Source organism: Hippoglossus stenolepis, chromosome 10, assembly GCF_022539355.2.
Source record: "Hippoglossus stenolepis isolate QCI-W04-F060 chromosome 10, HSTE1.2, whole genome shotgun sequence".
Taxonomy (NCBI): Eukaryota; Metazoa; Chordata; class Actinopteri; order Pleuronectiformes; family Pleuronectidae; genus Hippoglossus; species Hippoglossus stenolepis.
This window is the reverse complement of record NC_061492.1, coordinates 15,094,313-15,117,846: the sequence shown is the minus strand read 5'-3', so window position 1 is coordinate 15,117,846 and position 23,534 is coordinate 15,094,313. Positions and strand designations below refer to the sequence as shown.

The window sequence follows — 23,534 nt, the reverse complement described above, 5'->3', positions numbered from 1 at the left end:
CAGATAAGAAGATCATTTATGAAATGTGAAGCTGGGTAAGAAACAATCACTTAGTCACTTCCCCAGCTGTGGAAGCAGATGATCGATGATGAGCCCGACAGACCGCCTGGAGGGACGGTTACTCTAAGTAGGCTGGGAATCATCTGGTTTGACCCGAGCGACCAGACTAATCAACAATCGTTGTCATAACCCATCATCGTGACGCAAAGGACTGGGAAGCACGCACACGCACGCACACATAGCGGGGACACACTTTTGCCAAATTCCATCAATGAGGGAGCAAAGTCAAACAGAAAAGCACCTCCTCTCGTTTGCCGAAGAACATGTGTGAGATATAATCAAAAAATATCAAGTCGCAGTGAAAGTACAAAGGCAAAAGTGGCACCATAAAAGGACAGTCTAGAAGAGCAAGGCGAGGAGAAGCCGGGCTTTTATAACAAACTATAAATTCACAGGATTTTTATTTCTGCCTACACATGGTCACAATTACTTATGACTGAATTAGCTGTAAAGCCAGAGAGAGTTTTGGCAAGGTAAAGCCCCGCTCTAAAAGTTAATGTGTCAGGCTTCTTCATTAGGTATTATGGCGTTGTCGGCTACTGGGCTGTCCAGTGGGAGCTGGAGAGCAGAAGCCTTAGAAGTGGGTATTGCATTACATCGCGTTAGTGGGTGCCATGCTGCTTCCAGCTCTATTACCTGGATCACTGGGGATCTCCCACTCTGGGGACTTGAGACGGCTGAGCACCAGGCTTTCCCCAACACCTCTAATTAACCATTTTGGACGGGCCACACTAATGGCAGCCCAGGAACCCTTCCCGCTCACTGTGGCTGCAGAACTCGCCAATTAGCCTAAACAGTTAAGTTAATGTGAAAGGACAACTGATGCCGGACGCTTGCTTTCAGCCATGCAAACAGTTTAGGTAAAGGGAGGGAGCGGCGCGATGGATGCTGATGCTGAGACAGGTTGGACATCGATAGCTGATGGCTTTCTCCTGTGGACAGAAAGAGAACTGGAGGACTTCATGTGATACTCTTGAATAACAGGTCAGGAGAAAGAGAAGAAGAACAAGAGACAGCGAGCAGCCTAAGAAAATAAACAGAATGATGGAGGCGGACAGTGGGAGTGTTTTGAGCTGAGACAGGTGGCTGATGTTAAGACGATGTGGGCAGGCCGACGCAGGTTCGGAGTCCAGGGGATAGTTTACACATCCACAGCTGAGTAGCCAGTCCCACTCTTCACTGACTGCCTGGAATCACGCAGATAGATGTTACACTAACAACTGGTCTGAGACTTCCCATCAATATCCACCTACAGCAACCCCAGTCTCACCCGGCGGTGTTAATCTTACACCCACTCGCCCACGTCACAGCCACGGCTTCAAATATGCCTTTAATAAACGCAGTGTGATTGCTCGTAAGTTATTCCCATAAACAGGTTAAAGCTGCTGTTTGTTTCAGGAGATCCGCTGTGTCTCAACATGTTGGATTTATGAAGGTAAAGAAAACTGCAGTTATTGTGTTTACTGATGTGAATTTTTTGCACACGTGCAAGCTCAACAGCCCATTTACCCTGGTGGATTTCTCCATCCCCATCGCCCTCCCTGCTCATCCCTTGATCAAGAATGCACTGACATGTCCATTCTCTGCACCCCCCTCCACCAGCACTCCTATAGGTGCTCTGTCTTCACTGCCTCCTCGAGCCAGTGGAGTGGAGCCACATGCCTGCAATTATACCCCTAGTCCTGTCCGGTCCTTTCTGTTCTGGTCTGCTGAGGCGGGAGAGCTCTCTTCCATGTCCTCTCCTCCGCTTTGATATGCTAATCAGCGGAGGGAGAAGGGCTCCAGAGTAAACAAGAGCTTTGATTTTTTCGCTATGGCACACATGATAAAGATTAACTCGCTCATGTACGTATCGGCTGCATCCCCCGAGTTGAAACTTTTTGGCGCGAGGAGTTGTTGGAAAGCGGGGAGGTGGCTCATATGCATAATGTACACACATTCCTTTCCCTCCCACTCATCTCCTCTCACCGCTCCGGGCCCCTGGGGCTGTGGTGTTAGCATGATCTGGCAACACTTTCTGAGCAAGTGCATAATGACTTGTGAGGATGTGCTGTCATCACACACGTGCACTCCACCGCACATATAAACACACACACACACATGACAGAAACTTACACATGCCTATGCATACACAAACACACAAAACTGGCAACTGAAACACACTCACACGGATCAAAACACAGATTCACTGGCAAGATGATGACTATAAGAAAATTCTATTCAGACGTGGAGTCTGTGCTGACACAGACAGCAGGGCAGGTGCGATAGCTCAAAGGGCAGCAATCCTCATGCACATAGAGAGTACTTTACTAAATGCAAAGAGTAAAGAACCTACTAGTACTGACAAAGTGATTGATCATGTGCGTGGACCGAAAAAGAAATACCTAATATTATCCAAAAACATGTTCATAGTAAATTATTTGGAAGAATTCTTATTCAATTCTTGAAAATCTTATATTTTAAGTTCATTACCTCCATCAAGAAGGTGGATTATGTTGTTTGCTTGTATTTTATTCTATTTTATTTTATATAGATATGGAACTTTGTCTCTGCAATATTAGTAATTCATATTAGATGACATTCTATAACATATTAATAGATAATTCAAATAAGCGAACATATTTGATAAGATCATTTATTTTTTCTATATAAATGTACAAATAGGGACCGAACTGTTGAAGTTTGGCAGTAAGAATAAAAAAAAGAGAAGCAGAAGAGCATCTGGGAATGTTTCCAACTGGAATAATAAGAAAGGGAATATAGCTGCGCAATGACAAGTGTAGTGAAAAAAGATGAAAAGACACTGCAAACTAAATCAGTGTCAATGTCAAAATCAATGTCTTTATTCTTTTGTACTTCAGAGAAATTCAAAGAATGTGGTGTGAGAACATGTGTCTGAAAGTAAAAAAAAAGTATATTCTGAAATATACATAATGGTCCAGATATTCATGACCAGTGCATTACTGAGCAGTCATTTCAAAATGTGACTCAGCAGTTGGGTTTTAAGATATAAAACAAAAGTATGATACATAGCTTATATTCTGAAGCTTGCAAGTTGGTTATGGATTACAAATTAAACTATTTTTTCAACTAACTTCCAATGAATATGGATCTCCGCTGAGTGTCTTCAGTGACCCTGACACATCCTCTCCATGTTCACCATCACATTCTCCTTCTCTCCAGTTCAGTCCACCTCTGTGATCTATGCCTCCTCAACTCAGTCTCTCTTTTCAAACCCACTCTTATTGCTCCCCACTTTATATAAAGATGGATGACATGTCTCCACTTCAACCCACTATTCAGAGATGGAGCCAAAATGTCCCCAATGCAAATGCAGCCTTCTTGCACCAATGACCTCATTTGGAGTCTGCGCAGTGGCAATTGGGGATGCAACCACGGTATTGAGGTCCAAAACATACGCTTGACCAATCGGGAGTCAGTATCAGCTGTCAATCATGATGCTTTACCCTAATTTTATAGCATCAAAAAAGATATTACAACCAAAAGTTACAGAAAATTAAGAGCTTGAATGAATAAAAAAAAAGTGTGATAAGAACTAACTGTGACAAAAGTCTCTTTAGTTTGAACCATGTCCCAGCAACCAACAAGGAGGAGGCAGGGTTTACGGCCTATACTGCACCCAGTCACCAGGGGACAATTGAGATGTCTGTCTGTCTGTCTGTCTGTCTTTCTTTCTGTTTTTATTTCCATCTTTTTTTCATCTTTCTCACCTTCAAACCAGCTGAACCTCTCATCAGCTGGTGACTCAGATGATTTCTCTCTCAAATGATTTCTCGCTCTTAACTCTGAGTATAAACATTCAGAGATAACAAATGATCATGTAAACAACTTTCTTTTATTTTTTGGCGACCTTTTCATTTGGAATTCTTCTGCCTTCACGTACGTCTAAACATAGATATAGACTTCAGCCAGAGTACAATACAGGTACTAAAACCACAAATGATATGTTGGGCATGGATATTCCTTTTGAATTATATGAATTAATAGTTGAATGAATTAATTTGTTTCAGCAGTGCTCCATTAGTGGGGTCAAACATCATGCAGGCTGACGTAATCCCAGACAGGAGACAGTTGGCAGGATTTGTGTCTGTATGTGGCTGTCTGACTTGGATCAAATGTTGGACAGTTTGCTGCTTTAGAGTGACCAGACTGAACGGAGAGATGTAAAGATTGAGATCAAGGAGCTGAGTGGAGCCTTGACAAATTGATCAGAATAGGGGATGTGTATGGATTTTGAGGGGACAGACTGGGGCAGTGGCCGATTTTTAACTCTCTCGGACATCCCTGTGAGGACCACCAGGCAGCCAGGATGCTGACTCGGGGCTGGCGGCAGCAGAGAAGTGCAAAGTTGCATTTGACAAGACATCAACAACTGTCTTTGGTGGTTCGGGGTACTGCAGATCAATCTGGCAGAAAGCACATCTTTGCGGATTTTTATTGTTTCATCTTAAGCACAAACTTTGAAGCCTGCCCAGAAGAAAATTTTATATTTTCAACATAATTCTGCAGCCTTTCCTACATTGCAACTCCTCACAGTTTGCCAAGTGGAAAAAAACAAAGTGCACAAACACATCAAATAGTACCCCGTGTTCAGGTCCAGGGGAATACTTCACAACTGCAGTTGTACAGTTATATCTGTATTTGAATTATTACTGAACATGACAGCAGAGAAAATTATTATTATCCATTATCTACACCGCTTATCCTTCACGGGAGCTAGAGCCCATCCCAGCTCAATGTATGGCGAGAGGCAGAGGTACATCCTGGACAGGTCGTCAACGTATTGCAGGGCCAATATATATAAATAACCAACACTCACAATCACACCTACAGACAATTGTCTCCAATGAACCTAAGCTGCATGTCTTTGGACTGTGAGAGGAAGCAGGAGTACCTGGAGAAAACCCACACAGACGAGGTGACAACAGGCAAACTCCACACAGAAAGACCCAAACCTTTCTTGCTGTGAGGCGACAGGGCTATTCACTGCACCACCCAAACCATATTCAAACAGAAACATGCTAACTGGCTGTAGCAAGAGACAAATCAAACAAGATAACCGACAAGATCAAAAAACAGCAACGAAAATCCAAAGAAAAACCGAGACAATAAGAGGACCTAACACAGGCTTTGGAGGAGCAAGTGGGATCGCTGAATTTACCTTCTTAGCTTTGGTTTTCTTCTCGAAGCTGTCTGACAGCGGTTTCTTCTTCGCCTGTAGCGCGGCCTTTGAGAAAAGATCCTCAAACTCATTGGCGTTGACGATGTTCGGTTCCTCCAGACAGCCCCACAGTGTGTTGTTGCTAGAAAAGGAAGCAAAGATTTAGGCCTGTGTTGTATTTTATTAGATTTTGAGATAAATCAGTGCTTTAAAAATAAAAATGTGATCAGAGTCACAACAACAGTCTTATGACCTGACAACGCAAGCTAGAAACATCTTGGCTACTCAAGCTAAACAAATTGTGTGTTCTATTCGTGGCGTGATTATTTGATGTTTATTCAACCTCTCCCGTTGTTTGCCATTTTCCATTTCCCTGTCCCCGGGAAAACACTTGGCAGGAATAGCTGCAAAATCTCAGCTTGAAAAAAAAAAGCACTGTTTATGAGCTAGGTGATAAAAATAACAAAAGATTAAGACAAGCTTGTTTCTGCAATAAAGAGGACCATTTCCAGCAAAAGGAAGAAGAATACGGGAGGCGATGTGTTCCAGAAGTTGCTGAGTAACATCGGACCAAACAAACAGAGAGAAGCAGAAATATGAACAAGAGGTGTCTCGAGTCAAGAGAATGTTTAGGAGTTACGCACCAACTTTTTTTGTTCACTGAAACTCAACACATGTGTCCCTGCTTTCCCAAAGTCTGTTAATAAGAATATCTGCAGACACAATAAACAAAAAAGAAACTTATTGTAAAGAAAGACTGTGGGATGATGACATCTATAATACTCCACAGATGCCTAATTACTGGTTTAGCCTTTCCTTTGCCATCTTCTCTTACACAGCACTTGTCAACGCAGGTCGTAATTTAATGACATTACTCAGGTCAATCTCCCCGAGTCAAGGCCCATTTAAAGTCAGTGAGAAAGCGAATCTGGACCCAGCACACTAACACAAACGCTGGCAGGGCTGAAATATCCGCACAATCAGCTGCATTGCCAGTGACTCAGTTGGGGTCAATTAAGTCCAACTCTTGCTAGCATGCAGCTGGTCTCTTGTTGCAGCGGTGAGAGTATTTATCTGGGAACGCCAAGAGATTTTCTGTTGAGGACATAATGGCACTGTCCCGAAAATCCTCCTTTGATTCTTCCTCTCGACGGCCTCCGCCTCCGAACCCGACAGTGCAGGAAACTAGCTCGGAAAAGAAAATGACATCCAAACCCCAAGAAATCTTTCCATACAAGACAACTTTCTAATTGACCAGATTATGACTATAATTGAATTTAAATCCCCTCTTAAAGTCCCCTCCTTTTTTAATGCAGCTTCCAAAGCAAGTCTGCCTCTCTTGCTGCCCACTGTTACTTTGCGTGTCGGCTAACATTTCGACACCTGGCATCTTTTCCAACCTCCCACTGTCCTCCTCCTCATAACGCAAAACCTTACACCATTAACACAGATCACACAGTTAATCCAGCTATAGTTAAACATCTGACCCATTTAATGCCCCTTAACTTGGCCCTTTACAGTTAAATTTATAGCTGACATGAAACCACTGTAGTGTAGTCAACTCAGTCCCCTCAGAACTGGCCGGGACCAGTAAGAGAGTGGGAACCACAGCTCAGTTTCCCCCCTCTAAACCAGCCATGGAAATACAAGGCCATAAAACTGGAAGCCTGGCACTCTGCAGGCAACAACCACCGCCACTGTAAATGGGCTGGATAATCCACTCACAATTATAGAGTATCTCCATAGAGCCCTCAGATGTGGGAGTGTGTTGCAGCAACCATATCTCTGTATCTCCCTCAACAAGCATATTCAGGTCTAAGCTGAGACCCCATTAGACCAGGTTCACTGAAGCTTAGAACTTCATTAGCCCTGGGATCATAGCAGTGTCACTCTTTGAATATTTCATATGAGCATCTTGCCGAAGGCTCTCTGAATTCCAAAGTGCAGTAATCCCCCAAAACAATAGGTATGGAAACACAGTGTCATTGGACATTACAAGTAAGGGGGGATCAAACTAGAACTAGGAAGATGGTCAATAAATCCTTTTACTTTTAGTAAGATTTCAAATAAGATTGGTTGAGCTAGTGTTTGCTTAATACCTGTATGATGGGGAAACTGTTTTTCCAGTCTAACTTCTAAGTAATATTTCTGCAAAACTAAGAAAACTAAAAGCGCACGCAGAGAGTGCATATCTCCACCAAGGTTGATTGGCCATTTTGTCAAGATATTGCATACTCATGCATTGAAATCAGATATGTCCGGATCATTATACGGATCCAAACCAAATCACTCCTGTTCATAGGTATTAGCACGTTTCAAATGCCAGATTTGTTTTCGTCAAGAGCTTTCATCAGAGATTCCTCTGCCAAGGAGGTTATGTTCTCCCTCTGCGTTTCTTTATCTGTTTGTTAGTTAACATAATTACACAAAACAACTTAAAGGATTACCATGAAACCTGGTAGAAGGATGCGGTATGGGTCAGGGAAAGAATCTATAAAATGTTGTTGCGGGTGCGGATCAGGGGTCAGATTTCACTATCTTTAACAATGACAGAAAGGGTGTTTTTCAACATTTTCTTTGATTTCTCACTCTTTGAGTATGTGGAGATCCCAATAAAAATCTGCTTCTCGTGAATTAAATGTGGTTTGATAAAGGGACTTTTTGGGTCTTGGTGGAAGTATAAACCGATCACCATTCAAGTTTCTTTCGAATTTAACAAAAATCATGAAAATCACGCTTTCTCACAATACGAAAAAAATTCCTGGATCTGCCCCAAAATTGTATGGGTTCTTCCCTGAGCAACAACACATCCTTCCCACAAGTTTCATGGTATCCGTCCAGTAGGTTTGGCGTAATCCTGCTAACTAACAAACAAACGCAGAAGAAAACATTATCATTTTGGTGGACGTTATGAAATCAAGCAGTTACACATACTTATTGTCCTGTATCTGGATCCTGTTCCAGTACAGAGGCTTCATGGGACAGGCCGGCTCGATGGCAGGCTTCCGCGGGGCCTTCTCCACGTTCTGGGCAAAACTGAAGCCGCCGCCCATGGGGGGAGGAGGTGGAAGTCCAGAGCCTGGAGGCGGTGGAGGGGGAGGTGGGCCAGCTCCAGGTAGGCCAGGAGGGGGGGTGGGGTGGCGGGCCACCTCCTGGGAGAGGAGGTGGCGGAGGGGTGGCGGGGCACCTCCTGGGAGAGGAGGTGGCGGAGGGGGTGGGGGCACCTCCTGGGAGAGGAGGTGGTGGAGGGGTGGCGGGGCACCTCCTGGGAGAGGAGGTGGCGGAGGGGGTGGTGGTGGAGCTCCCGCCATGCCTGGTAAAGGTGGTGGAGGAGGAGGAGGGGGCGGAGGAGGAGGGGGTGGTGGTGGTCCTGAGAGGCCTGGTGGGAGGGGCGGTGGAGGAGGAGGTGGAGGAGGTGGAGGCGGCGGGGCTGGAGCTCCTGCGGCGGTTCCGCCTTTTAGATTCAGGCCGATAGAGTCTAAGTTGAGTTTTTTAGGCACGTTCTGGGAGGGGCTTTGAGCGAGCACACCCCCTTCGCCCTCAGGGCTTTTGATGAAGGTCTCCCTGTCCGTCTGGATGCCCACAGTGCGCCAGGTCTTGAGTGTGGAGTCGTCTGCAGTGGACACAGCAGCATCGCAGAGCTCCCGGTGCTCCAGACCCGCGATGTACGACTTCTCTCGCTGTGTCTTGGTGGCGGATCTCTCCAGGTGTGAGATTGAGACGGCGTGCTCACCTCTCAGCTGGAAGATCTGAAGCTCAAAGTCGGACTATGAGGAGCAAGAGCAGATACAAGATCAGACACAAAACAAATCCAGAGCTTCAGTCGTCTCCCATCTTATAATATATAGTAATAAAACTACATAAGGTCATTGAATATGTGTCTCCTTAAATTAACTTTGATTTAAGTATGCAATTATTCTTCCATGTACGTGATTCTTGGTTGAAAAATAAGAGTCATATTCATTCTTTTCACCACCTGTTTTAAACTTATTTCCATTCAAGTTTCCCCAGGCTGATGTTAATATCTAACTCTGAAAATCTGGTAACTGCAGTTTTCTTTTGACATTTCAAACAATGAAAACAACCCAACCCAAAGCAAAGTATTGATTTGAGACGAAAGACAAAAAAAAAATCCTTTTTCAAATACACATGTTCCTTATTAAGTCATGTCAGTTCAGAAATAGCATTAGGCACGTTCCTGCCCATACTTGCGGGCTGACTCAGCATTAGTCCTTTTAGAGTCCCACGTCAAATTAAAGGATTTAAGTCGACAGGCTGAGAAACCGATTCTGAGGTCAGACTTTTCGATGAAAAAAGTCCATAAAGAAATTAATCAGTGGTACAAATTATGTAACATGTCCAGAGCTATGTTCCCATTGGTATTCCAATGTTTTGCAATAACACAACCAGGCAAAAAAGCCACCTGTGAGACACTGTTCCAAACCTCTGATTTTAATGAATTAAACACTGACACCTTTAAAACAAATCTGGAAGGAGCCATTATATAATGAGACTAAAGAGATGTCTATTGCAGAGCTGCGTCTGGAACACAACTAATACTTAAAATATGACATTTTCTGGTCAGTAGAAATGTCATTCAGAATTTATTTTAATCAACACAGTACAGATGTTGCCTGTTTTGATTAAAATATATTATATGTACAGTATATCTACATCTTCTAATTTCACTTTTGGTATAAAATTGCTAAAGGTCACATTAACACTAAGATTTGGACATTATGTAATTAAAAATAAATGTATGTTGTCAATGCTTATGTGCTTATTACTAGTACAATTTAATTTTTTTTAGTTTTTGTTTGTTTGTTTGTTTTAATTCCACACCTCATTAGTATTTATACTACTTCAGCTACATGTGTTAAATTAAAGTTCTTTTTTTCTTCTCTCACACAGTCACATGCCGTCACTACAGTTAAAGCTGTGCCTCTCTTTTGTTTATGTGCCATTACATGTCATTTTTCCACTTCCTGTCGCAATACAGCTCATATCCAAAGCCAAAGAAAATCATCCTTGCCCGAGCCAAAGAGGCAAATAAGCACATCAGTTTTCAAGAGTTAGGTTCTTTTTTCATTTCTTCCAATCGTTGCTGTTTGTTCCAGTTTGCTCAACATACATTTTCCAACTTTAAAAGTTAACTTGACAAATAGGTTGACTGACAGTTTACCTTCAAATAGAATCATATTAAGAAAACCTGCCAAAGTCAAAACCTGACATCTGAAAGTAGCAGATTTTGCATTCAATAAACTACAGCACGGGATCATTTCATGCTCACTTAGTGCCATCTTGTGTTCAGAGCAGTTAACTACGGTTAAGACTAAACATTCCGGGCCTCAGAAATTAAACTACATATGAATTATTATCAAAAAATGTACTACTTTCAATAACATGCATCATATGCTCATTTGCTTGTGTTTTATATTGATTGTCAGACTCATTTTACTTTACTTTCTTTAACTCCTTGAAAGTACGCATGGTCTCATTTTCTCTTGTACATAATATGCTTGTACATAATATGCTTTCAGTAATTGTTTGCTTAGGTCACAGGAGAACTTACATGCATCCTCTCAAGCTCTTCCTTGCACTCTCTCTTCAGCTGCAAGAGGGAAGCCTGGTGCTCTGAAAGAAGGCAGAACAAAGACATTGGCATGGGAGCACAACAATATTCAGTGCGGACTTCACTCAATAATCACAGCTTGAGGAACAGACTGAGAGAGAGGTTGATCTTCTGCCTGAAATATTGACATGTTAAATCACTATCAAATTGAGCGATACATACAAAGGTCATTACCACAACATGTATCTTTAGAGGCTAAATTCTACAGAAGGGTGGGTCGCTATATTTACCACTCAACCAACCAGTTTAGATTCTACTGCTGGCTGAGGGAAAAGCCAAAACAAACAATTTGTCGGAACAACATTATTCTCCTCATGAACATAATGCCACTAGAGTCTGACTCATAAACTCTAATTAAAAATTATGATCATCAGTTGTAGTTTCACGTCACAATTGGTGATGAAGTTAAATGCACTACACCCATTAGCTACGCCTAACAAGTTACTAAATATACACCACAATGTCATAAGCATGTTTTCACATGCACACTGCTTTCACATCTTAGGATAACACTGTTAGTTTTTGGCTCTTATTTCTAAATTAATAAAGTCTTATTTACTTCCACAGAGGAGGTTATGTTTTAATCCCTGTTTGTTTGTTTCTTGGTTGGTAGGGTTTGACGTTTTCACTGTTTCCCCAGGGAATAATTAATCGATCTTGATGAGGAAAAATGGAAAACTGAACAGATTACAACAAAACCTGAACCATTAAATTCATGTGTGTATCCAAATTAGGGGCTGGATCCAGGAATTTGTTCATCACCTTATGGTGTTTTTCAACATTTTCCCTTTAATTTTTTATCTTGATGATAAAATATCAGGCATGTTCAGGGGACTGATATTAATGAGTTTGTGTAATTTGGAGCAGATCCAAATAAAACTAGTGCGGAGGAGGAGTCCACTGTGCAGACTCAGGGGACAGGGACCGGGCTAAACAGCTCCGCGTTGTGTTCGTTTTTGCACTCCGCGGGAAGGATAAACGTGTGAATTTGGGTGCCGATTGGACAATGTACAGTGGAGTTACAACAACTTCATTTTCAAGCTGATCAGTAGGTGGTGCTATGACCCTGAGTTAATATTAACATATAGAGCTGTTCAGGCTGGGACTCTGATCATAGGTTTTAATTCAATGCACAGTGGAGTTAAAAAAAAAGTTTCCTTTTCACCAACAAAAAGCAAGTTAAGTTAATTTCACAAAAATTAAAAAAAATATTTTCTTTATTAATTCATTACTTTCTTTGAGTACGTGTACCTCCTCAAATAACTCGTTAATTCTTTCCCTCAAAAGCCCTACTTTCCTTTTCAATCGCACAACCTCTTTTCAAATCGTTAAGACTTTTTCTGGCTTGTTTTAATGTAATATTGGCTTTTTTTTTTTTGCATTAACTATAACCACAGACTTTGTTGCTCTACACGTGTACAACTGTGCCTTACTACTCCTCAAAAGACTCTCATAGTCGTCACATGCCTTAAGCAGTTGTCTGACCAATTGTACCAATGGTATGGTGCGTTAGCAGGTTGTCTCTCCGCCACCAGGGGAAAATCGATCTGTCCCAGCTCTGTATTTGTGAGTCAGTCCAGCACAGTTGCCTTGAAGGTCCAGAAGATTCAATGTGTCCTGGGGGCTCTTTTTTTCTTCTGTTGATTTATATTATTCTTAAAATGACCATTAAATGGGCTATGTCATATAGTGATTTAATGACTGTGGACGGGGTTTGTACTGTTCTTACAGTAATAAGCTGTAAGCTGCAAGCTTTTTACTTTGAAGTTCGGCAGTGCATGCCATTCACTAGCAAAATTATGATCATAGGCAAGATCAATGACACACCTCTGATCTTGGTTGTGTAATATATATTTTTTGGGGGGGGAGTTTATTGCCTTTAATATATAGGACGGAGAATAAGCTCTGAAGGGGGGGCAGAGAGAGAGAGAGTGGGGGAGGACATGCGTAAATGGCCGGTTGAGGCCTTGCCTCGTTTGGGGCGGCAGCTCTACCAGTTGAGCTATACGCCACCCCAGAACTTTTAACTTATTTATATTATCATACATGTAAGGAGGAAGAACAGTCATTGCAGACATAGCTAATAGATGGGCATAATGCACCTTAAAAATAGTTATTTGCTCCTAATATTTTCTGGGTTAATCACTTTTACAGTGTTCAGGCTTCTATTCCTCGAGAAAATAGAGCAAACCAGTTTACAATTTTGGGATTATTATACCTTAAGCGTGGCACCATTAAATAGTGTGCCTTTGGGCATTCAATAAATTTGCTGGGGACCAGGCGAAACGGCTCCGTGTTGCGTGTGTGTTTTGTGCACTGCTGGAAGGATAAACGCTTCACTTCCTGTGTCCGTCAAGCAACACCGAACCATGCCCACTAATCACGCATTACGGTCCACGCAATCAAGTGCAGACCACATGGTGAAAATTGTATGTAAATCGAATTAAAGTTGTAAAATGAGGTTTACTTCCTGTTGCCAGTAGGTAGTGCTATCACTATCACTACATACAGACTAATAGATCTGTTCAGGTCAGGGCTCTGATGAAGCATGAGCAATTTTACCGATTGGACAATGTTCATATGGAGCTGTTCAGGCCCGGACTCTGATCATTTGAAAGAATCTTGGTGCTGATTGGACAATGCACAGTGGAGTTATGACAACTTTGTCTCCTTTGGCAAAGGATCAACCTTCGCCACACCTCAATGTTTACACGGTTTGAGGAAATGTCACAATTCTGACCATGGTCTTATGACTTGTCTGAGCTCATTTGGGGTCATGATACACGTGTGTACCAAATTTCGGGAAGATTGGTTAAACCAGACGGAATTGCTGCGTTTTAGGCCTTTTCACGAGCACCAACAGTGCGAAGATAAAATATAGATCGAGTGGATTTAATGTGGTTTCATAAGGAGACTGTTGGGCCTTAGCAGAGGTATGCGTTCTACTCAGTGCTTTTCTAGTTTCTAATTTCAATCAAGACTAGAATGAAGAACAAATAAAGGCGATGAAGATGCTTCACAATCTCTCTCTCTGTTTGCACAATCTCTGACAGTCAATACATTTCACAACCTGTTGTAAGAAGTAACAGTTTATTGTGGTAATGATTTATCCAAGTAAGTCAATAAAACAGACTATTCTTAATAGACATTGTGCAACTTCATTATCAACAAGTAAAGGGTCATAAATGTGCTGAAAAAAAGAAAGAAAAATATGAAAGGAAAAGAAAGATTGAAAAGAATTGGATATGATCTGCACTCGCACATCTATACACATGCATGTGTGTTTATCTATAGGTTCAAAGTCTGGACTTTAGCTCTCCTTTATTCTTTTAGCCGAGAGCAAAGCTCGATCCCTGCGAGCAAATCACCAGAATAATCCAGACTTGCTGGTTTTAATCTACAGACCACAGAGAACACCCAACATCTGTTGCACTGCTGTTACACCACAGTTTCACTGTACCCAGATCATGAATGAAAAGCTTTTTGCTTTCGGGACTGAATCCGTCTGTGTGTGCTTATGACCTATTTGTGTCATTCCACCTTTAGAGGTGGGCCAAACAGGGCTTGCTGCCCAGAGTGTACTTGATTCCATTAAATGTTTTTACCCCACTCTAACACCCACCCCCATGCTACCCACCTTGTGGTGCCATAAAACAGCGTATTGGTGAGTGCTCAAGATTTCAATATTGGTGGTTTCTGAGGTAAAACTCAATCAAGGACAAATATCCCACACAAGAGATCCATTCCAAAAGATACTAAAGGTAATGGCCCTTATCCACAAAAACAATCAGTGTGAGGTATGTCAGTGTGCAGGCTTGACTGGGATGATCCTCTGCCAGCATTCCTGTTATTCCAAGTTATTACAGGTAACACTGTCTAAAGCAAAAGGCGTGAGGTTCTCACCTGCCTCTGTGTACTTGAGCCCCACCTTCTCCTCCTCATCTTTAGCTTTGGGTGGGGGCCACACAGCTTGCAGCCGCCCTGGAGTCCGGTCCTCGCTGTCTGTGGGTGATGTGACCTCTGTCTATGGGAAGAAAACACATGTAACAGTATAAGCATATGAGTAATGAAATCACACTAATATTCTTATTTTCTGAGGGCAAGTTTTCTCAAAATGCATTGTTTTTCCTGCATTTGGAGTAAATACAAGGAACTTCAGCCACTACAATGTCCAAAAACATGTAATTTAAGAGGATTTGGGAGTAATGTTACATACAATAGACTCTGTGGGAGATTTGACATCGTTTCCAGGAGATTTTGAAGCTCTCTCAAAAATCAACCTTAGATTTTCCTTATCATTCTTGATTTTCTTTTTCACTGCCTCCATATCCACATTCTCGTTTTTTTCCTTTGTGGCAGTTTTGGTGCTAAAGATGTTCCTGAAGGTATCATAGGCCAGGTCTGACGTTTTCTTTCTTTCAGGTGTGGATGTAAGTACCTCTGGGGCTGGAGACTTCTCTCCCACAACCTCCTCTACATTCTCAGTATCTTTCTTGCTGTGTTTAGAAGTAGCATCCTGGCGGCCATCTGACTGTTTGGCGTCATCGTGGCTTTCTTGTTTTAACCGATGACTGAGCTGTCCCATAACGGTGCTTTTAGTATCTGAAACGGATCTAGGCTCTGCATGTTTTTTGGCTGGAGATGCTGCCCTCTGGTCAGGGAAAAGCTTGGCTTTGTTTACAGTCTTCTTCAGGTTGAGCAGGGCCAGGTCAGCGTCCTTCTCGCTCTGCTTGATTTCTGAAACTGTTTCCCTCTCATCACCCACTGCTCCTTTCTTCAACACCCTCAACCCACTGAAAAGAGCTGGCATCTGGAAGGAAGGTGGCGAAGAGAGGGCCGTGCCCTTGGACGGGGATGAGGTGGAGGAATTAGGGGAGGGTCTAGCAGGTGATGATGATGGGGTTGTTTTTGCTTCAGCCTTCTTTGGAGCAGTTGGGAGCTGTGAAGAGCTGGTATTTGGCTGAGTGTCACCAAGGGTTCCTGAATTTGTTATACCAGCAGTTTCTGATTGCGCCACTGGGCTGGAAGACACTACGGTTGACAATTCAGGAGTCTTAGGAGGGGTGGTGGGAGCAAACACCTGACTGGAGAGTGGTTTCTCTGTCCCGTCCTCAGCCTCATCCCTTTGCTCACATGTCTCCTCCTTTTGTGCATGATCCAAATCATCAGACTCCTTTGGCAGCGAGGCTGTGGCATCATTATGACTTGCAGTCTCCAAAGAAAGAGGTCCGGAGATGATGGAGGGGACAGGCTGAGAGCAATCTATGCCAGCATTCTCATCACTCTCTTCTTTTCCCACATTGTTGCCACTATTCTTTTCTGCATCCACAGACACTGTGGTGGTGCTCTCCTTGGGAGTGCAGCTGTCTTTCTGTTTGGTACTAGAGGAGACGAGACCTGTCCTAGAGCTGGATCTGCTCAGGAACCTGTCTGAGTAAAGAATAGCTTCTATGCGGGATCTCTCCGTAAATTTGTGTGTTCTAAACACAGGCACTTTGTACTCTGACTCTGACTCAGTGGAATGATTTAACTCATCTCCTTCACCATGGTTCACTGTATTATTGTCCTCAGGTGGGATGGGCTCGCTGGTCTTTGCCTGCTTCTCTGACAGGCTGATGTTGCTAAGGGACACCTCTTCATCCTCATTTTCTGTGTCACTATACGTTTCCACCTTAGTGACCTTGACCAGATGTGGGTCATGTGGGGCTCCAGCTGCTCCTTTAACTTTTTCACCAGATTCTTTGACATTTTTCAACGATTCAGCTCTCTGCCCTTTAACACAGGAAGTCACCTCCTCCCTCCCTGTTTGCTTGCTCTCACTGTTAGAAGCTTGGCCACCATTGGGACGAGGTGTCTTGCCATCCGACAGCTCCGTGAAAGAAGTCAGCACAGCCGACTGCACGCCTGAAGACACAGCTCTATCCCGGCTCAAGAAACTGCTGAAGAAATTCAGATAGGAGCCCGCAGGCTGCTTCCCCTGCTCCCCTGAGTTATTACTTGCACTGTCCATTTTTGCTCAAAGTGTCTCACCACCTGAGGGCAAAGAACAGGTAGCTGATTCAGCAAAGTGTCAATTCAAAATGTCACAAATGGTTCATCTCCCCACTCCAGTTATCCAAGCTGGTCCTATTCCACCTCTAGCCGTTGGCTCTGGAACAAAAGGCTTTTGTGTGGACAAATCTCCCCAGCTCCTCTTACCTTCTTCAGGAGAGTGCCAACTGTAACAACACTATCCTATAATCTTGTTTAGTGACACACATACAGTACAGGTTGCATGTAGTAGACACTCATGATGTCACATAAAGACTACTACAGATTGTGTGTTGACAGCAGTGCAGTCCAGTCTCCTCTGTGCGAGCACGACTCCCATGCAAGTGAGGTCAATCTGCTCAGTGACTGGAAGCATGTCCTGCTGTAATCTCCCTGGGAGAGTAGGAGAACAGAGTTCACTCGCGTTTCACAAAAACATTTCCATATGTTCCAGCAAGTGGGGCAGCGTTATCCATAGTTGTGGGTTATCCTTCTCTCTGTGGAATCCATGACTGAGCTGTTCTTGTAGTGTGTGTCTGTCTCCGTTTACAGGAAAGCAGTGTGTGCTGTTTCCTATGTGAGACAAAAAAAAACTCTCTCAGGTTGGGGAAAAAAAAATGTGTCTCACTGGTTTACCCGGTCTGGGGACGCCTCCCTCCCTTCAAGGTCCCTCCCTTCCTGGGAGGGGACCTGCAGGGCCCGGCACCACAGGTGTCTGATTACCTCTGCTCACTTCCCGTAAAATGGCTGCGGAGGTAAACAGGGTGAACACAGAGGGGAGGTGAAGTCTGTGGTCAGGTACAGAGCGCGGCAGCCATAAACCGGCACTGCAGCACTGCAGCATTATGCAGTGAGTTACTGCAGCACAGGGCTTAAGAAGTGGTGATTAGCCTGTGCACAGCCAGCCCTGGCTAACAGGCTAATGTGTGATGAGTCAGCCTGTGGTACCTCCAACTCAAGCTAACAGGCTAAAGTGTTATTAGCCAGCCTGTGGTACAACCAATTCAAGCTAACAGGCTAATGTGTTATTAGCCAGCCTGTGGTACAACCAATTCAAGCTAACAGGCTAACATGCTAATGTGTCATCAGCCAGCCTGTGGTACCTCCAACTTAAGCTAACAGGCTAATGTGTTATTAGCCAGCCTGTGGCACCTCCAACTCAAGCTAACAAGCTAACACGCTAATGTGTCATTAGCCAGCCTGTGTTGCATCCAACTCAAGCTAACAGGCTAATGTGTGATTAGCAGCTCACAACCTGAATTCAGTAAGAAAAATCACATTTTGATTCACTTACCGTAAGCATCCTATTTGAAAAATGTCAACGTTCAGAACATACAGAACATTGACATTTTTCAAATAGGAAGTTAAGTTTTGAGGACACAGTTTCCAAGCTAGCGACAGGCAATACAATCCAGGGAGAATCCCTCAAATTAAAAAACAGAGAAATAACTTCTGTGGTGTTTACACTATCTTTTTAGTTTATCTTTACAGGCTCTAACCTCTAATTGATTTTTGTATAAATGTCAGTTTAGTGTTATTCTAACTGTGGTCGCCCTTAGCAACCAAAGGTCATCCTTGTTGAAATCGATCTTTCAGACCACCTCAATGATCTCAGTCTCAGCTGGAGTCACCAGAGGACACACTTATCACAGAATTGTGTTTGAAATAGTGTTTTATAAATATTTTTGTCCAGTTTTATGATGATGAATTAAACAAGAAAAGGGGAAGATATTTTTGAGCAATGGACATTTCTCAAGACTACATATTTAATAACAAATGGCAGAAGGATTGCATGAAAAATGGAAATACTGTTGTAATTTGTACCCTCAGTCACTGCAATAATTTAATATCTGCTACCAATAAAAAAACAAATATAAAATCCATGTGTAACTGCATTTTCCTGGGATTGGAGATTTATTTTCATTTAGCTACAAATGGAGAGAGGGCCCCTGTGGAATCACGTTATGTAAGAGCAGTGGTATTTCATACACACACACGCAGTAAATCCCCTTGACAGGTTGTACTAGAAGGAGGCACCACTGATCGACTAGGCTGTGATGTGAACAGATAAGGCAAGTTTAGGGGAATGATGAGTGTGTGTGTAAGGTAGTTCAGATCCAAATGAAAATACATATCTAGTGAATTTGAATGTGGTCTCATAAGAGGACTGTTGGGCCTTGGTGCCGGTATGCGCTCTACCTAGTGCTAATCTAGTTTCTAATAAAATGAAAATGAATGACAACGACAAAGAAGCCATTCCACAGCCAGGTATGTGTGATGGCTATCACTTTTACAACAGCACAGATAGCCTCATTCTGTACAGCACAGCCTTTGTGATGGTATGTCAACTGATTGTGCTCGCAGTCAGGACACCTATTGTGTCTTGGGCAAAACAATGCGTGGCATTTCACTGATACACTACCCGCCTAAAACCACACCCAGGTTATCTCACTCATCTGCCAAAAGAATGAATGCCTTTACCAGGTATGATGCATGATGGTACTTCTCTAAGTGTACTTCTTATTAGCATAATTAAAACCTATTGAACTCCCAGAAACAATGTTCATAAAGTACAGTAGGATTGTATTAATCACACTCTGCGAGCAACAATATCTTGTTGCAACTAAGCCAAATAACATTAGGAAATCACACTATTACTCTTTATGTCCTAAAACATGGCAATTAATCACAAACATTGCAAAACGTTTGCAGGAGTAGTTCAAACTGTTCTGTGTTTGCTCTGAACAAGAGAGGTTTGACTGGAATGATCTCAGTTTTGGCTTAAAACCCCAGTCTACAGATTAAAATCCATGACCTGTTAATCCACCTCTAAGAATTCATGATCAGGTGGTTAAACGCCTGAGTGAACAAAAAAAATCCTCATGAGTCCCACAAAAGAGGGGGAGAGAACCATGATGCACTGCTCCGCGAGCAAAAATGTGCATTCCAGCTAATTGTGATCTTTAGGTGTTTGTTGTGCTCAAGTTTCCTCACCGTGCAATCCAGCCTGGGATAATAGGGCGTGTCCCCGATGATGTCATCCTCCGGCGGCGTGATGCGTAGGAAGTCCAGGTGATCAGGGCGCGGAACACAGGAGAGGGGCTCCTGAGGTTCGTCACCATCCAGCATCCAAATATCATCCTGACGCAAGAGAGAATCCTCTGCAGAAAAACACAAACACACACACGACCACAGGGTGATTAACACACATGTTGTGCAAGGAATCATTGCAGGGAGATACTCAACAGGTGCAATCAGGTGTGATGAGGCTGAATAAGCAGCAGTGTCTGAGGAAAACTATTTCCCTGTGAAACCAGCATGGGCTACAAAAATGGAACGAGGTAGGAAGCAGGCATCAGAGCCTTTTAGCATCAAACAGGCAGCAAGTCAGACACTAGTTTAGCTGCAGGCACGAGGGCACAAAGCTATTTTTATCTGCACTTAGCCAGGCCTGTTCCAATCGTCAACCCCGAGAGGAAGCCACACTGATCCAATAAGAAAAAATGGCTAGAGAGCATTGTTCTTAAAAACAAACATCACTGTTTAATACAGATTTGCATTCAAGAAAATGTTAAAATCAAATAGAAAATAGGTGTTTTGTGTGAGCTTGTGTGTTCAGTCATCTCAAGGCCCGGAGAGAGTGGAAATACAAGACTACACCCTAATTAATTGATTAAGAAAGACTGCCCTCTACTGACCAAGGACTTACATACACTTCACAATTAAATGGCACATGTAAACTTCATCCGAAAACAAGGCTAAATTTGAAATTCCAAATATGAACTGCCTCCTCCGTGCTTCTTTGAATGCAGAATACTGAGGGAGTTTGCATTTTATAGAACGTGGCCTTTAACATGAACTACTCACTGGCACTATGCAGATGCAGATGCAGACTGAGCCTGCATAGCCTTGCTCATGTGTCACTGCCCTGAACAAATCACATTGTATTAACCTCAGGAGGAACCAGGCTATTGCTGCGAGAGCCAACACAGAAGCGTAAAGGCTATTTCAACGACTTATAATGTGCAAAGAAATGTAATATCTCATGCCTTGCTGCATGCATTCACCGTCTCTGGAGAGTCAGTCATGCAAGAAAAGAGGATAAACAGTGCAAGTTAAGAGACATGTGGGGCAAGGACAGTGAGGTGAAAGAATAAGGAGGCGGAGGAGAGAAAACACAGAGGGGGAGGGTTCGGATCTTGAAGCTTGATGTTCTCAATTTCCTCCAGCTGAAAGACAACACCCTGAACTGTTGGTGGTCACAATTATGAGCTGCAAAACTGAGCAATGCACTTCCTGTTCGATGAGATGCTAAAATATCCCATAACCTCAGTATGTAATGAGCGACCTTGAACAGGGAATGCGGAATTACTGTACTGCAGCTCAGCAGCCACTATATGAATACAAACATGATATGATAATATGAGAGCCCCCCCCCCACACAGAGAAAAATAACTGAGGGGGCTTCATTGAAAACAAATGGAAGCATTGAAATTCAGGGTCCTTATTCTACCAGGATCAGTCACTTGGAGACGGCTGCAGCGCCTGCACTCCCTCCACTTCTCTGGGACTTTGGCAGGATTAGATTAATAACTTTTCATTATGATAATGCTGCGCTGCATGGTCCCGCAGCGGGGAACTGCTGACTCTAGGCTGGGACTCTTCCAAATGTAGCCCCGGATAAAGGCCAGTCTGTGCCAAGGAAAGAAACTATTGATCAGAAACAAGCTCTCTCACTTTCTGTCTTTCTCTCCTGTGACAAAGTGTTCCATACACGAAAGAAGCAAACGATGAACGCCCACTGATATGTTAGCTATGTTCCTTCATGCCTACAAAAACAAAACGGTTAAACAGTCTGTTTCCCATGATTTACAGCCAACCTGTCACCAAATTAAATATGCATAAGGTGGAAAACAGTGCCACCATCTGGACAGGCAGGGAAAAGGGGCCTGTCTTTCTCCCCATTTTCAAAAACACTGCAGTGGAGGCCTGATGCTGCTGCTACTGCTCGAGATGGGGACATAGTGGAGTAAAGCACAACACTGCAGATGTGAAGCAGCTTCTGCATTCATCGGGTATAGAAGGCAGCACATTAGTTTACTTGGCAGTTGATCCCTCACTGTCGAACACACACACATACACTCAGTGAGGTTACGTTCAATGCCGCCGGGGACAATTGTGGGCTCATTGCCGCTTAATCTCCATCTCTGCTGCTCTAAAAGCCGAGACTGAATCACAGCGTCCGTAACTGAGGGCTGATGGGATTGTTTGTCTGGCGACTGAAAAATTAAGCTTGGTTTGACGGAGAGTAACGTGCCGCTAAATGGATCATCCCAAACCAAGACAGCATCAGTGCACCAGCTGCTGTCTGGAGTCTCTACACAGTAAATAGACCTGCAGGTGTTGACTGTCCTTGCAGTAATTTGACAGTCAAAACACATGCGTGTGAGTGAGCAGCTGCCAGACAGCGTGGGTGTTTCAGTGGCCCTGTGAAGTATTATTATTTAGTGCGGCTCAGTCAGAGGGCAGCTAGCGTCTGATCCTGAGAGGTGGGTGTGTCGGTGGAGACAGATTAATCACTCCGTCAGCTAGGCCTCACTCATCCGGCGGTCAGGGAAAGCTCTGCTCAGGCTGTATTGAACACTGTGAAGCAGACATGAAACCATTAAGAGCGAAGAGTCTTTTCAAACCCACATAGGCGGTGGCAGTCTTGTTGTTAGTGGACCACTGCAGGTCAGGCAAGCTCAAAATATCTCTTTGTATTTCTATAACGGATTAACTCTACCTCCTCCCCTGTCATTCTTATTAAAGACACTCAAACAGCTTTATCCAGCATACCCACTGCCCTATTTTATCCACTTAAAATCTAACACACATTTAAAGCAAACGAGCTGGGCCATGTGGCACGCTGAGTGCATCTGGCAGCCTCCTACCCCCTCCTCCACCACTTTTACCCAGGATCACAGATTTTTATATAAATCATGAAAAATGGAGGATTTGTGAATCACCCTGCTGGTTTATGCTCCTGTCACGGCTGTTTTTTTCCACACAGGCTTGTTGGCCGTGCAAAGCCGTCAGGCCGGCTGATTGACTGGTTTTGGCTGTCAGTCCTGAAATTTGTGTAAATACAGGCAGCTACAATTGGAAACTGTGCTGCAGGTGACCAGAGGGCCAGAGCAGATTTGTAGCATGAAGCTCACAGACTCGTCTTTACTCATTTCAAATGCAGCTCTGGAGGCTGATTGGAAAATAAAACAATAAAAGGAAGAGGGCGGAGTGTGTTCATTGGGCCTGGCAGGGCATTGACTGAGAGAAAGGACATTTGGTTATCTCTGCTTCACTCTACCAGTGAGTGCATGTATAAAAAACAGGATTTCTGCAGGTTCCTTTTAAGAATGACATTTTAGAGAGTTAATCGTGATTTCCTTTTCTCCCATCATTAGAGGTTTCTTTCTGGATTCATTCTGTTTATGTTTCTGTCACAATCTTTTCTTTCCCCGCTTGTTTTGATGCAGCTGATGTCTCGAATAAAAATGCAGCCGAATCGTGGGTGCAAAATGTATGTATATGTATTTATACTTCCCCATATGAGTTGAAGTAACAGAGCAGAGAATAGATAGTAGGTATCCA

General features: G+C 43.3%; 1 protein-coding gene across 2 annotated transcripts in view; it reads right to left on the bottom strand.

The window, feature by feature from the left end:
* Positions 1-23,534, bottom strand: part of LOC118116763 (formin-like) — a 55,005-nt gene that overhangs the window by 23,739 nt on the left and 7,732 nt on the right. Inside the window, exons 3-7 of one of the 2 annotated variants that reach the window (XM_035168602.2) lie at positions 19,899-20,065; positions 14,778-14,898; positions 10,815-10,876; positions 8,177-9,009; positions 5,243-5,384 (exon numbers count right to left, since the gene is read on the bottom strand). In XM_035168602.2, coding sequence (XP_035024493.2) covers positions 5,243-5,384; positions 8,177-9,009; positions 10,815-10,876; positions 14,778-14,898; positions 19,899-20,065 — 1,325 coding nt within the window. Of the gene's footprint in view, positions 1-5,242; positions 5,385-8,176; positions 9,010-10,814; positions 10,877-14,777; positions 14,899-15,090; positions 17,830-19,898; positions 20,066-23,534 lie in introns of those variants that run through there. The other variant, XM_047341735.1, reaches the window with a different exon arrangement.